Genomic DNA, 15,750 nt, shown 5'->3' on the forward strand with positions numbered 1-15,750 from the left:
AAGGATTTCGTTCGATGCCACAATTGGGAGTTTTTTTTTGAGTAGTTATAGCTGTTTCTGAAGTGCATGGAACGCCAACCATTCGTTTAGCGACTGGAATCCATACTTTAAATCAGGGGTGGATATCGGTAATCTATAAAAAATATTCTGATATAACAGATGGGATAATTTATCAGAAATATGCTTGATTGTTCAAATGCTGGAGACAAACTCTTGCTTCTAGAGGAGGACCTACCGAGAAGTGAAACTGGCAAACATAAGTTCAACCTTTTGTGGTAATTTAATTCAATTACAATCAAGATAAATCCAATTTTTTTTAGTTTATATACTGGTTTTAATATCAAAATATGGTGAGGGAAGACCTAAGTCATGCATATTCGTAGGAGAACTGAAAGGGTCGAGTTGTCTAAAAATGATTCTTTTGTTATTCGGCCCTTTTTAAGCTCGCGTAAATGGTGACAAACTTTGATTCACAGATTTCATGACCTTCTACTCCTCGAATGTGTTCAAAGTGTCCGGAAACAATTTTCGTTGTCTTTACAACTGTCATAATATTTACCGAAAAAAGAATGATCTCGAATCACTTATCGGGTTTGTTTCATTCTTTATGATTTTGAAACTCTTTTGTCATTTTGATTCAAAAAAATTATATGAAAGAAAAATGGAAAACTATGCACAGAAGAACAGTTGTGTTCATGCATTACTACTGGTTGCTAATAATACAGCCTAGTTAAAATGAGTTTAGTGTAAATTTACAAAACACAGCTAATTTAGTGTTTAATGGATGAATTTTCGAAGCTTATCTGAAATCCTCAAACATCGAAAATAAATCATACTAAAAACTGAAGTTAAGTGAATACAACACTTCACAAAATTGTCCTTATCATCTGTTGTTATCAATGCCCTTTACCAGGGGCGGATCTAGGATTTTCTCGAGGGGGGGGGGCGGATTTTCAAAAAATTTTCGAAAATTTTGACGACCTTTTTTTTTTTTTAGGTCGATCAGATTGACGTTCCGAGCTCTCCCAAAGCAGTAAAAAGACCCTGTTTTGGCCAAACTTTCTGCGCCGCAGGCAATTTTTTGAAAAAACAGGTCAAAAAAGCCGTTTTTGGGGGCACTTTTTGGAAAATTGTGACAAGAAAAACGCGTTTTTTTGGCGCGCGCTCCCCCTCAAAATTAGTATATATTGGCGCCGAAGGCGCCTTTAGAAAAATTTTAGGGTCTGTCGGCCAAAAATGGATTTCTTAAAAAGTACCAAAGGGGGGACCCTTTGGGTTGGCAGGGGTTCGAATCCCTGAAGGAGGGGCGTCCGCCCCCCCCCCCCCCTAAATCCGCCCCTGCCCTTTACCATGTATGAGATATTTTTTGAACCAAGTAATTGTTGATGAAGTTCGAAGAAATCAATTAGTGAACCATTCATGGTGTAACGCTCTTGGCGTAACGTTCATGGTGTAACGTTCATGGCTACAATTACCCGCTACTGAAAGCGTGCGAAACAACCAGTGAGGTTGCCCCTTTCCGATGGGTGAGTCTCACTTTTTGCCTGGTCAAAACGTTAGAGCGCAATTTTCTCCACCTCCTCCTACCGAGCACAGATGCATCAGATACATTGATATTAGGTGATGTCAACGCACATAACGCTCTTTGGATCTCCAAACTACAACTTTTTTCGCGTGGTCTAAAAATTGCTTATGAAATAGTCGCATCTGATTTCGTTGTTGTTAACGAGCAAACACCCTCAAGAAAAATAAACAAAAACCGTAAGTTCACCTGACATCAGCCCAACAACATCAAACTTGACTATGTCCACCAATTAGTACTGTGACAAGATACTGGGGTCAGACCATTCAGCCACCACCCTAGAATTAACCTGCGAAAATCAAAACATTAAGGCAACTAAAAAAAACATACTTTAACTTCAAAAAAGCGGACTAGAAAAGTTATTGTGCTGATAGCGAAAAAGAGTTTCGGAAAATTAGCTTGCCCAAATCAACTATAGAAGGCGAGAAAGTTTTCCTGAAACTAATTTGCGGCGCAGCATCTAGACATTTACCTCAAGGATGTATATTAAAGAGGTGACGCCGAGTACCTCAGCAAGTTGGCAAGCCTCTCATTGAGTAATGCAACCATAGTTGGAAACTGTGATAAGTAATGCCTCTGGCTAAACGCGGTAAAGATTCCGAGCGAGCTAAGAATTACCGACGAATTGCATTGCTCTCTCCTGTGGCAAAAGTCACTGAGCGTCTACTTTTTCCCGAATTTTTCTTTAATATAATTTTTCAGAAACACCAACCCGGGTTCAGAAAAAAAGATCGACTACTACTGCCCCTTATTGTATCTCAATTTACATAAAACGGGTTTGAGACCGGCCCAATTATTTCAAAGAACACTAATCGTTGCTCTAAAATTGACTGCAGCCTTTGATAGTGTTAGCCACCACCATCTGCTCAACGACATCGCCAGCTCGAATCTTTCCAATAACACCAAAAGATGGGTTCTTGCCTACCTGCGAGGTAGACATACTTATGGAGAAATTAGAGACACCAAAAAATTGTAGAAGGTAAAACAAGGTTTCCCACATGGTGGTGCGCTATCTCCAGTCCTATTTAATCTCTAAATAACAAAAATATCTCTACCCGAGAATGATAACATCAAAGTGACTGCCTGCCTATGCAGACGAAGTAACTCTCACAACACACCTCCCAATATTGACAATTAAGCAAACAATCTGAATCCAAACTTTAACAGCTTCAACACCTGGCTAACAAGCAGAAATATTTCACTATCGAAAGATGAGTCCAGAACATCAGTATTCTCAACTTGGACTATTGAATTTATTTTAAAACCAAAGGTTTTGATTGACGAAACTAACCTAGTCACTAGCTACACGAACTGGCCACGTTTACAAATGAAACCAAAGAAAGCTCTAAGAACAACAGCTGGATGCTTAAGAATGAGTGACAGAACACATTTACATGACGAGGCTAAACTTCTAACGGTTAAAAATTTCCCTTACCCTCTCTCCCTCGATCTCTCAAGCATAAACGATCTTTTTAATTCAATCAGAAGCTCAAAGCAGAAATCGATCAATACAAAAACAACAACAATAAATTTGGCGTCTGGAACGGGTTTTATTATCCACACTCTGACCTCTTCCTGAACGTGCTATATATAGAGAAAATGTGTCTACACCAGCACGAAAACGCTATCAAATTGGATTTCCAATTGGTGCGCTGGAAAAATTTGATCCCCTTTAGATGAGTTTTGCCTCTAGAGACCCTGGAGGAGCTAACTATCATCATTAACAGATACCAATGTTTATTCCCTTGCTCTCATACACAATCGATCCCTGCAACTCAGTTAGGTAATCAAAACAGATCGGGATAGCAAAAATAACAACAACACAGTAAAAATTACAAAGTTCCATTTCCCCCTTTTTTCTTTATTGATAATAAATCATGTTCCGTATCTTGGGACAGTATTAAGAAAATCATCGATAACTATTACTAGTCCAAAAAGCCTTTCAACAGAGGTACGCCAGCACATAAGACCAGAACAGATTTAGAAAGTGTCAATGAACGTAATGAAGACGCATATAAAGGTTGTGATGGTTTTTCCGTATTTTTCCAACGAAAAGGTCCAATTTAGTTTTACGCATTTTTTTATATTTTTTATTGTTCCGTTCATTTTTGCTTCTAAAAGGAAGGCAGAGTCCTCAATCGAACAGCAAAAGTCTAAATGTTCTAGTTTCGAAAGTGGAAACCAGAGAAAGAAAAGATTTCCATGTGAATTGTAAAACAATACCTGCTGATCCAGTTTTCTCACATTGGGTTATCGTTATCAAAATACATGTCTATCAAAAATTGTTCTTGAAAGTTGAAGAGCTTTAAGGGCACATGAATTTCGACAGTTGAAGAAATTTTTTCTGTTTCCTTGCGATCATTGACACTTTTCCAACAGTCTGTTGGCTATTTTAAGACGAATACAATTTTTTACCTATTCAGTGGTGTTTTAGGTGCATCGATGGTTTCTGATCTTCGTCTTAAACTTGGCTCACGTTGGGATAAAATTCAATCGAGTGAATTTGAGAGCAAAAACACTGATTCTGTGTACGATTACCTGAGTGGCCTTACACGGGAGAAAATCTTCTCCCAAACAAATTTGAAACTCGACGAGGTCGTGAGTTTTTACGAACAAGTCAAATCTACACTCAAGTCGAGACAGGTGAGTGTGACGAAACTTTGGGAATGTAAGGATTAGATTAGCAAGGTGATTTATTGCAACCGTTTGATTAGTTAGACTTTCCAGTTTGAAACGGCGAATTAATTATTTATTGTTCCGACTTTCGATACGAAAGTAACGGAATATTTGTGCTCGGGGTGGGTTTTTTTTTCTTCAGACAAATTTCGACTTTTTAACTAGCCATTTTTGACGGAATTTTCTTATATCATTCGAAAGTTATTATTGTCCTGAGCTCAAATTTGAAAAGATATTTTACCTGTGATCATTTTTCGTAAAGTTATGAGGGTTTAAAGATTGCCATTTTGGCCATTTTGACCAATTTGGGACAATTAACGCGCGATATATTTCGCGCTATGAACGCGTAAGCGGAGATTTAATCCGTCTTAGAAATCGTTCCAAATTGGTTGAAAGAAGCTTATTTGCCATAAATGATTTGTTACAATGAGCGAAATCTATTCTTTTGTACTCTATATGGCGTGTGGGGGGATGATTTCATAAAAAAATTTCAAATTTTAGAATTTTTTTTATTTTTTTACATTAACTTTTTTTATGTTATTTTTGCTCCATAAACCTTAAAAGGCAGTCGAAACATTCAAGGCTTCGCCCTGATACGAGCAGTCTTGTTAGTATTTAAAAAACTTATAATATTTAAAATAGTACTTATTATCCCTTCTGAAAACGGGGGTATTGCAACTGGATGATAGACTTTTCCCTTTCTAAACTTTGGTCACAAAATGAACGGAATATTAATCAGTGCAATATCACGCTTGCGATTATCAAGCGTTATTAAATGGGAACATTGACTTTGGTTCGATTAACAGTTTGAAAAAGAACAAATGAATTCTTTCCAATTCTTGGTTGATTAATGAAGTCAGTTTACTTCAAAGTGTAGACCCAATAGTGTAGTGTTAAAATGCAGCACTGCATTGTGAAAGGTTTAAGCTTCGAATCCGAGTATTACTTTAAACTTTTTTACCGAATCTGAAAATATTGCTGTCCAAAATTCTATTAAACGTGGCTGTGAACTTCGTTACTGCCCTCAAAAGTTAGAAAGTTGCTGTAACGTTGTTGCAGTTTAGTTTGAGTTTTGCCTCTTTTTTTATGTAACGCATCCTTAAGCATCTTTGAATAAAGTTTCCGTTGAAAAGATTTTTGGCCAAAAAGTTTTTGACCAAGTCTGATTGTGGCATTCATTTTGGTTTAATTGTTGATATTTAGAATATGCGTGGACGATTGTTCAACGTAAGTTTGCTGGATCAGAAAATACTTCGAACTGAAGACAAAGCTTTAAGGAGCGTGGCTACATCCTTCTCTTCTGGAGTGAAGATTTTAGATTTCACCTCAATTCAGTCGCTATATGACAACGATTTATGGGCAAAGAGTAACTGTGAAAAACTGGCAGAGGACATCTTCTGGACAATGGACGAAATTTTCACGAGCTTTAAGAACTACTTTAAACTTGCATCGAAAACATACGCCGGAAATCCGGAATTATATAGTGGAATGTTGCTTACTTGTTACTCATTTCTCACGATTTTGGACAAGAAAGCATGCCACACTTGTCCAATGATACAAGATCATGGCCTAGACATAGACATCAAGGTTTTGAAGCATTTGCTGCTTCCGCTACAAGACCAACTTACACAGCTGAATTATGTCGAGAGCTACTTGAAAGTAAGGTTCAAAGGTCAAGCTCCAGTTGCCCTGCTGGGAGATCCAACCAATCCCAACTCTTTGGATGTACGTTACGCTTGTTCAAACTCCACAATGCAGTCTGTTCGTAAAGTAATTTTACAAAAAATTGAAGTGGAAAAACGCGAAAAAATAGAAGAAGTTAAAAAAGAATACGAACGGTATCTTGATTTGAAAAAACAGGCAGATTCTAAAAAATGTGACTACGTTTCAATGCGAAAGTGGAGCAAGTACACGAAGAGTTGTTATGATGAGGAAGTTCACAGCAGAAACTGTGGAAAATGTGAACTAACTAAACGAGCTGATGGAATCAAAGTATCTCTCTACCGTTGTCCGTTGCCGACAAGCGAAAACGCTCAGCATGCTGTCATGTTCGAACTGTACTGTCCAAATGAAGTTCGTGTTCTCAGATCAGCTGTGCACTTTTTTAAGGCTGAAGTTTTGAATCACTGGGCAGCGACTGAGAATCAGTCGAGAAGACGAGGGATTTGGTCTGATCACAAGGATCTCAGATGCTACCGAAGCGCTGAGTACCCGCGCTCTCTGTCTGAACAAACGACTTTGATGAGTCGTGATGACTTCAACTATAATCCGAACCCCAATCATCCCTCAGTGTCGCCGGAAGGGCATCGTTTTATAGACAAAAATTTTTACCATGTTCGATTTGGACTTATCGGAGGCAATGGGCCCACTCTTTGTCCCTTAGATTCTTCTCAAGAAGATTTTAAAAGGAACAACAAATTTTTGGAGGAGTTGCACAGATCATGTACGATGAAGGCAGAAGGATTATATACATGTCTTCAATGGACTGTTGACTCCAGTTCGCATAGTGACAATGAAGTGATTTGTCGTCAGAACGAATGTCCGACCGATCTGACGCTAAAAGAGTTTCGAACATTCGGCTTTGCTCGGGCAGGAAGTCGAATTCAGCTTCGGAATCTGATGGCCGCTCTTAAGAGCAACTCTCTTTCGTGGAGCGAGGAGGCTGTGTTGTCATTAGTTTGTCAAATTCTCTGGGAGAGCGGAGACTGTTCTGCATCAGACTTCACTAAAAACGAAGACCATGAGTCTGAGAATGTATCCGAAATTGATGACTGTTTTTATGATTGCATTGAAAAGCAGCGTCTAATTCGACCTCAGCACCGAGATTTAACAGACGAAGACTTCATCCGAGATGCTCTGCGAGTCCTGGATGCTCAACTTGACGCTGTTCAGGACAATTGGGACAAAAACTTATCGCTTCTCTGTCTTGTGACAGTTGCATGTCGTCTGTTAGAGTTCGCGGGTGCTTCTCAGAATCACGACGTTTCCCATTTTTTATTCCGCTGTCGGGAAGTTGCACTAATTTGGGTAGAAAAAGTCAAACAGAAAATCGAGTCATTCAAAGTCCGGGGAGTCAACGAATGGCAGTTGACAGAGAAGCTTGTCCAAATAAGTTTAACAGTCGCTTGCACGTTCCACGTCAGTGTTGAAAACATAGAAATGATACTTAAAGAACCGAGTCACGCAAGGTGTTGGATGATTGCTCAGAATAACGTATCCGACAACGTTATAATGAATAATAAAACCGCAGAATCAATGTCTTTCACAAAGAATCTTGTGCAAAAGTCGTGGTTGATTGGTCTTAAAATTCATAACACTCTAAATAGGGTTTTAGAAAACAATGTTGAGACTATTGGCAGGTTTGTCCGTGAACAATATCAGCACGTCGAGCTTCTAGAGTCTGGAATCGAGGAATCTAAATGGGAACCAGTACCTCATGCAGCGCCTTGGATGAAACGGAATCTGGCCAGTGGAACCCACATGTGTGTAAATAAACTCACTGGAACTTTTATTATCAACAACGATCCAGTACAGCGTCTCCCGTCTGACATAACATCACATGAAAGTTACCAGCGAATCTTCGGATCCGCGAACTTGACGGTTGCTCCTGGTGACTACCCAGGGAGTTTTGTGACTACGAATCAGATCTTCGAAGCATGCTACGAGTTCCTAATGATTGACAGGCGAACACTCCTAGTGACTAAAAAGATTGGCTCAGAAAGACTGTTTTATCTTCACGAAAACATTCTCAGAAGCCGAATTCCCCATGAATTAGGACAATACAGTCACTGGTTACTGGAAAAAAAAGATCGCGAGAAACTTTCAATAGAGTTCAACCAACAAAAAGTATTCGACAGTAGACCTGAAAAACCTAAAAAATTTCTCATAACATGTGAAGGAAAATTCTGGAAGCTGATTGACTTGCATAACAATTCCGTAATGATAGACATGGACAGCGAAATATTCCAAAAATTGCAGGAATCCATTTTCAGCGGAATTGAGTTACGTGAGCACATACACCTGTTTTTGCTTCCTGACAATGACATCATAGCTATTTCATTTCCTAGGCATCGAATTTCGTTTTCAATAGCTGGAAACTATTCCAAAATAACTTCGACCGAGTTCCCTGGGTTCCAAATAGCAAAGTCGGGTTTCTTGGGAACTCTAACAGGCTTGCGAAGTGCTCTTGTCCTCGAATCCTCCAACATACGGAAAGTTATCATACCTCATGGCGAACTTATTGAGTCAAATGAAGGCGATGATGGTCATGCTCGGATTGAAGTGAACAAAACGAATTTTTGTAGCCCATCATTTTTTGTTTATAGTGTAGATGAGAACTTCAAACAGCTGTCGACTCCGTCTAGTGAAGTAGCAAACTTGTATCTTGCAATGCTACATGTGAAAACATCCTACCCGCTTGTTGATCCATTCACTAAAATAACTGGATTTGAAATGGGTATGCAGATTTTGAGAAAAGGTCGCAGTTATTCATGTAAGCCGCTGGATTCAAGGTCCAAACAAATATTGAAGGTTCTTGAAGGTTCTTGTCCCAAAAGGAAAATTTACAGAAGCAAAAAAGGACGAATGGTAGAAGTTGAATGGTATCCTGATTGCCCCCAGTACTCAATGTGCACGCTAGAAACACTATATATGCAATGTGAGAAACTTCGGAATCATAGCGAGAAACTGAAATTTATGTTTCCAGAGTCAGAAAAACCAGATGCTGAAGACAATTCCGATGAAGTTGACCCTTCTTTCCCGATTCTTGTAACACAAACAATCCGGAATATACAGGAGAAAGTTCACATAATGAATATTGGAGAGTTTAAGACAAACGTGAACAGCAGTTCTTGTCTAATACGCCACGTGGAAGTAATGCTTCAAAAAGAATCCGTTATCGACAGAGTTAGGAGCATAGCATCACTACAATACTTGGAAAACCAAGAAGTCTTGTACGATAGAAGATGCTCGCTCTCTATATGGGCAGAAGGTGAAAAAGAGATGCTCGGCTTAGGACACTCCAAATTAAAAGGTGAATGCCGCAGCCTCCAAGATTGGAAGTCTATGAACGTTAAAAGTGAATGCTTACTTGATCTTTACCAGCTGGCTCGTCGAGGCGACCGAACTCGAGATTTACTTTATACTTTAACTTCATTTCTCGCATTCGAGGGAAAATTACAACTTGAGCATATGATCCCTTTTTTCGTTGTCTCAAAACACTTCTCGAAGTTTCAGGCGTTGGATCCTCCTGAACACTCGGGATTCGTTGATCTACCGAAGACTGAAGTCTGCCTTAATGAAATCTCCGAAATCTTAAATCGTTTTTTCATTTCCAAAGATGATTATATCTACGAGTATGTTCGAAGACACTGTACTTACAAAGATCGAACCACCCAAAACGATAAGTATCACGAAGAAGAGAAAAAAGCTGCAAATAAATACATTCGGATCAAAAACGAGGAGGGAGAGCGAGCGACTCGCGAAGCCATGAGTTTGTGGCCTTGCTCTGAATGTCACCTTAGTGGCGCTTATGAGCTGTTAGATAAAACTGAAACTCTCAAATGTCTTTCGCGCTTGTTCGACAGCCGCTTCTCGAACAAACAGTTGTTCAAGTTTCTCGGACAAGTTGACTGTTTAATAGAATCTATCGTTGAAGATAATTACAACATGAGTATAACTCGAATTCCTAATTTTAGTGCCAAATTTTACCAGGAAGTTGAGTTTGCAGAGTGCATCAATTTGGATTTCAGATTTGCGACTGAAAGTGTCCCTGAAAACTTCCACGAACTCATTCGCCCATTCACTGAACAAAACAATGATTTTAATTCAATAGGAATTGTTTCAAATGAAAAACGCCGCCAAGACGAAGAAAGCTTAATTGAGATGATCGGAGGCTTCGAGGTCCAAGATGCTGTCAGTCAAGACTTCGAAAAGCGCCTGGAGGAAAGTTGGAAAGCTTTCAAAGAAGGTGAAATGACACGTGAAGGAACTGTTCCAGATTTTGATACAATCCAAAACGAGGTCAAAGTTGCTCGTGAGCGAGTAATTGAGGTGGAAAAAGCGTTAATGAGCGTGTGGATCCCGAAAGAGGACGAGCATGTTAAATTAGCTCTTCATGATTGTGGGCTCGTGTTCAGAGACTCCCCGCTATCGTTAGTTCCGCATCTGCTATTGCATGAAACGAGTCCAAACCAGGGGGGACAGTGTGACTGGAGAGATCTCCTAGGAGCACTCGTAGTTAGATGGACTGAAAAACAGAGATTGGAACGATGTCTGCAGTACCTGAAAAGCGGCAAAGATGTGCACTTGCAGCGCGAGTGGGACAATCGGGGACATACCAACTGGGTACCTCGAGATTTCGTTGAATGGTTGATTCTTGAAGTGGAAGGAAGCTTCCTAATACGTCCTGCCCAGGTAGAAATCGCTCTTCAAATGTTCGAGCCTCCCGGAGGCAAAAATGCAGTCATGCAGCTAAACATGGGTGAGGGAAAATCAACTGTTATTGTGCCCATGCTTGTTGCCGCTGTTTCCCGTAAAAAAGAAGTTTGTCCTCAAGTCGTTGTATTGAGCTCACTCTACCCCACAAACTGTCAGTTTTTGTCCGCAAAAATGGGTGGAATTCTCGACATGCGATTGCTTAAACTGCCTTTCTGTAGAGATCTGCATCTAAGCTACAGTAAAATGAAATACCTTTCCAGTTATATTACTGAACACAGCAAGCAACGAGGTTTTATTGTGAGCACTCCTGAGCAGATGATGTCAATGCAACTCAAGGCTTCGGAGGTTTTCATTGACGGCAAAGAAGAGCAGATCGAAAGCTACAGACTCTTCTCGGAGACGTATGAGAGAAGCGTTAGGAATATACTAGACGAAAGTGATGATATATTGTCTGTGAAAAGACAGCTAGTTTATACCATGGGGTCCCAAATTGCACTGGATGGAAACAATGAACGCTGGATAGTTATCCAAAGTATCTTTCAATCTCTGAAAAAACATTCTGACGAAATTTATGAAGAATGCGGCTCAGATCATGTGTTGATCGAGCCCCAAAAACCCGAAACTGAACATCAGTTCAATCTTTTTCGCCTGCTTGACAAAGATAATGAAGCGTTTTCTAAAATAAGTAAATTGATCGTAGACGATTTTATAGAATGCAGGACCAATGCAGATTTGAAACCATTGACTGAGAGCCAGAAAGATTTCGTGAAAGATTACATAACTGCAGGAGAATTAGAGTTAAACCAAACTGAAAATTTGGAAAGCATTCTTGGCGAGGAAGACATACCCCCGGTTTTGTTTCTGCTTCGCGGCTTGCTGGGTTTGAAAATTTTGCAACACTGTCTAACGCTTCGACACCGTGTGAACTATGGAATCGGGAGGCACCGCAACATGGCAGTTCCCTTTCGGGCCAAAGACGTGGCTGCTGACAAAACCGATTTTGGACATCCAGATGTGGGCTTGGTGCTGACTCAACTGACGTATTACTACCAAGGGATCCCAAAAGCGGCATTCGAAAGAGTGCTGAGAAAGCTTACTGCTATGGAAATAGGGATGTCAAATGCGATATACTCTAAATGGGTTGATTTTTGTCATCAAGATTACATACCGGAGGAATTGAAAAGCTTTAGTAGTGTTAACTTATTAGACCAGATTCAGTTCCACGCTCTTTACGATTTATTTCACAGGCACATGTTGGTTGTCGATTACTGGCTTGAATACATCGTTTACAGACAAGAAGCGAAACAGTTTCCACAAAAACTTTCGGCAAATGGATGGGACTTGTGTCGCGAAAATGACAACTTGGTGACAGGTTTTAGTGGAACCAACGAAACCCAACTTTTGCTACCACTCACAATAGAACAACGTGATCTGCCCTCTCTTCAAGGAACTAATGCCTTAGTGATGCACAACATGCTTAAACCTGAGAATCAGTTTTATTGCTCTCTGCAGCACGGAGCAAGTGGCGAAGATAATTTGCATTTCATTCTAGCACAGAACCATGAGATCAGGGTCATTTTGGATCCTGGAGCTCTGATCTTGATTAACAACAAAGACTTTGTCCAACTTTGGTTGACAAAAACTACAAAAAAGACTATTGAAGCTGGGATATATTTCGACTCCAAAGACAACATGATGGTTCTAGATCGGAAAGGATTCGAAACTCCCTTGCATATCTCGCCGTTTGCCGAAAAACTTGGTTCCTGTGTTGTATACCTAGATGACGTGCATACACGTGGAACGGACTTGCAATTCCCGACCGGAACAAAAGCGGCAGTTACTCTGGGAAAAGGTCTGACGAAGGACAAATTAGCCCAAGCTTGTATGCGAATGCGGCTGCTGGGTTGCGGACATAGCCTAGCTTTTTTCGCTTCCTACGAAGTGGATCTTGAGATACAATCACAGACTTCTAGTCTAACTTCACGAACAACAGAAGTAGGCAAAGTGCTTTCTTGGGTTTTCCTTAATAGCATGAAACAAGTACAAAACGGACTAACTCATTGGGCTAATCAAGGGTCAGATCAACTATACAAACTTAGCGCTTATGATAAATTTAATTCGAGAGGAGTCGACAGTCATTCATTGACAAGATACGCCAGGGAAATCGTGCAAAAAGATGCGGTTGAGCTGAAAAAACTGTACGGGACCTTTAGAACAAAAACATCCTTATCTGGCCTCATATCAGATCGAGTGCAGCAGATTTTTGAAGTGTCTCAGAAGGATTTTAAGGACCGTTTGATTGAGAAATGCAATCGACTAGTCTCAGAAAAGGAGTTCTTTGCTGATGTTTTTGACGAGGAGCAGGAGCGTGAGTTGGAACACGAAGAGGAAGAGGAGTTTCAACTCATCAAACCCGGTTAGTCCCTTGTTCTGGTTTGCTATTTAGTCCCTGAGGGTGCATTTGTTTATCACACACTGACTTAATACCGAAACCGATAAATTAGACATTCTGCGATCTCTAGATGAACTTTTTGTCTAGCTGTTACTGCCCATTTTTTTATTTGTCGTAAGTCATAACACAGGAACTTGAAACGTGCGCAGAAATTTTTCTAGAGGGAGCGGTTTCCTAATTTTGTTTTCGACCTTTCATGTTTTAGATCGACTAATTTGATTTTCCGAACGCACAATTTTTGAATCAGAAACAAGCTAACTAAATATGAAGTTTTGAGCATGTATTTTTGGCGTAACCCCCCCACCCCCCGCAAATTTAGCTATATTGGCATCGAAGGTGCCTTAGGTATATTTTTGAGTTTGGTCTGCCAAAAATGGATGTCGTAAAATTATACCAAAGGGGACCCACTGGAAAAAATTGGCAACCAGAATTGAGGGCGGGAGGAGGTGGTATTCACACACCCTCCTCGGCACGCTAGTGGCGCTGTCAATAATTAAGTTCTGCATTCATAATTACAGCTCTAGGGATTAAGTTTGAGCACAAACGAACGCTAATCAATATTTAAAAGTTTCTTACACACATGATCGTAGTGTAATAGTAAAACTATTCTTTTTTCTAACCTAAAGTCGCAACTGTTGGTGCCACTTTTGCAACAGCTTAAATTTTCAAGGCTTAATTTTACCATTTCTTTCTTATTTTACAGCTGCTTTTTGTCATTTTTTCGCTAGTGTTTGCGACGTTCAGCTTCGCCTCTGTGTTGAGTTGCTTAAGTATTACTTTCATTATTTTGTACAAGTATTTAGTTCATTTCTCGATTGAGACTTAGTTTGTTCAGGTCGCTTGTCGGCTAAAAAACCCGAGTTGCCCGAGTGTGTGAGACGTCTGGCAGAAGGTGGTCACGTGGATCCCAGCCAATTCCTTTGTCTTGAAGAATGTCTGATAAACACAAAAGTGTGGCCCAAAATTACAAGCGCGTTCAAGCATGTCTATGCAAGTCCTGAGTTCCCAAAAATAACGTCTGATAAAAGGTATGTGGCGCGATTTATTGTGGATTTTATGTCAGTTTCCTAGGCCAGCCGAAGGTGCGAAAGCACTTTGGGTTCAATTGTTTTCAATAGAATTCCAGGTTTCACATGTAAGCGTCACATTGGGTTGACTGATATTTTGTATAAAGTCTTTTCAATTGTAATGGAAATTTTTGAAAATGTTTTCAGATTATCTGATGGTTCTTAGAGCTAGAAATAAGGCGCAATTCATATTTTAAACAGCTAAATTTGGCTTTTAGTTTGCCTAAATTCCTTTAATTATTTGACAAAGCTAAACTGCATGCAAAGCGTAATAAAAATGTTTCAAACAATTACCGCTCAAGAAAAATATTCTCACCTTACCGACATAGAGACGAGCCTCATTTCTTGCCTTTTTAGGTTTTGATGGAACTCTGACGTAGGGCGAACTTTTCCAGCCAATTTTGTTTACTCAAAGAAAGCTCTGCGTAGTTTTTGTGGTATTATTTTAGAGCCTTTTCAAGCGCAGTTCCGATTCTGAAAAATTGGGGGTTTCGAGGAAAAATTGGTCTGATTTTCTTTAGTTTTTGGGCAAAATTCAATGAGAACCTGATATCCCAATCAAGTTTTATAACCATTTTACTTTATATTAGTTACTGTTCTGTCTCATTTTTTTAACCTAATCCATATGCCTTTTTTCACTTAAAAAACAATACAATACAGTCGCGTCTCGATTTAACATACCTCTTTGGACGGTCAAAATAATGTTAAATGGAGGTTTACGTTAAATCAAGATCAAGAAAGAAGAGTGTTTTTAATGAATTTTGTTCATCATCTATTATTATTATTACACGAGTGTCAACATCAAAATAGCTGAGCAGTGATGACCTATTTGTCAGAGGAACTTTGAGTTCGGGAACTTCTAAGATTTCGCTAAGAGTTTCTCCTGGTTCAATGGCAGATTTGCTAGTAGGAACTAAGTCATCGTCAAAAGTTTCTTCCACCGTGTTTTCATCGGAAAGATTTCCCGCCACCTCGTCGATATCCTTGTTGAAACCAGCTTTGCGGAAACAACTTTTCACGGTATCAGTTGATACGCCTTCGTCCCAACTTCTTTTCAGCATGTGTATTGCGGCCAAAACAGAAAGATTTGCACGTTGTTCTCCACAGTCCAGAGCAGTAATTTGTTAACTTTGTTTTTACATTAGATTTTCAGGCTTTTGATTACTCCCATGTCCATAAGTTAACATCGCGGTATTGTATTTGGCGGAAAAATTTCAGTTCAACGTGATCGTGAGTCATATTAAGATGTGCACTGCAATTATCATCGAACAACATCACTTTGCGTTTTAGATTTACATGGTTCTTTCGAAGCTCCTCAGAGTATCAGCAAAAATTTCATAGTTAATCCATGCTTTGCTCTGGTTATAATATTTCACCGGTAAATGGTTGACGTTTTCGGAAGCCCGTGGTTTAGCAGCCTTTCCTATCGTTCAGGGACAGTTTTTACCAGCTAGAGAAGCAACAACCACAATAGTGAGTCTCTGCTTAGGCTCTTTCTTTCCGTGTTTTACCAGTGAACTCGAACACACGCTAAA

The 15,750-nt window shown here is 39.7% G+C and overlaps 2 protein-coding genes across 3 annotated transcripts in view; both read left to right on the top strand.

The window, feature by feature from the left end:
• The window catches only part of LOC134848232 (pre-rRNA-processing protein TSR1 homolog), a 311,724-nt gene that overhangs the window by 188,774 nt on the left and 107,200 nt on the right, over positions 1–15,750 (top strand). The gene's annotated exons all lie outside the window — the stretch shown is intronic.
• The window catches only part of LOC134848510 (uncharacterized), a 30,652-nt gene that overhangs the window by 9,622 nt on the left and 5,280 nt on the right, over positions 1–15,750 (top strand). For both annotated transcript variants that reach the window (XM_063865993.1, XM_063865992.1), the window contains 3 exons: positions 4,017–4,225; positions 5,462–13,112; positions 13,984–14,176. In XM_063865993.1, coding sequence (XP_063722063.1) covers positions 4,017–4,225; positions 5,462–13,112; positions 13,984–14,176 — 8,053 coding nt within the window. The remainder of the gene's footprint in view (positions 1–4,016; positions 4,226–5,461; positions 13,113–13,983; positions 14,177–15,750) is intronic.

The sequence above is a fragment of the Symsagittifera roscoffensis genome, chromosome 6, assembly GCF_963678635.1.
Source record: "Symsagittifera roscoffensis chromosome 6, txSymRosc1.1, whole genome shotgun sequence".
Taxonomy (NCBI): Eukaryota; Metazoa; Xenacoelomorpha; order Acoela; family Convolutidae; genus Symsagittifera; species Symsagittifera roscoffensis.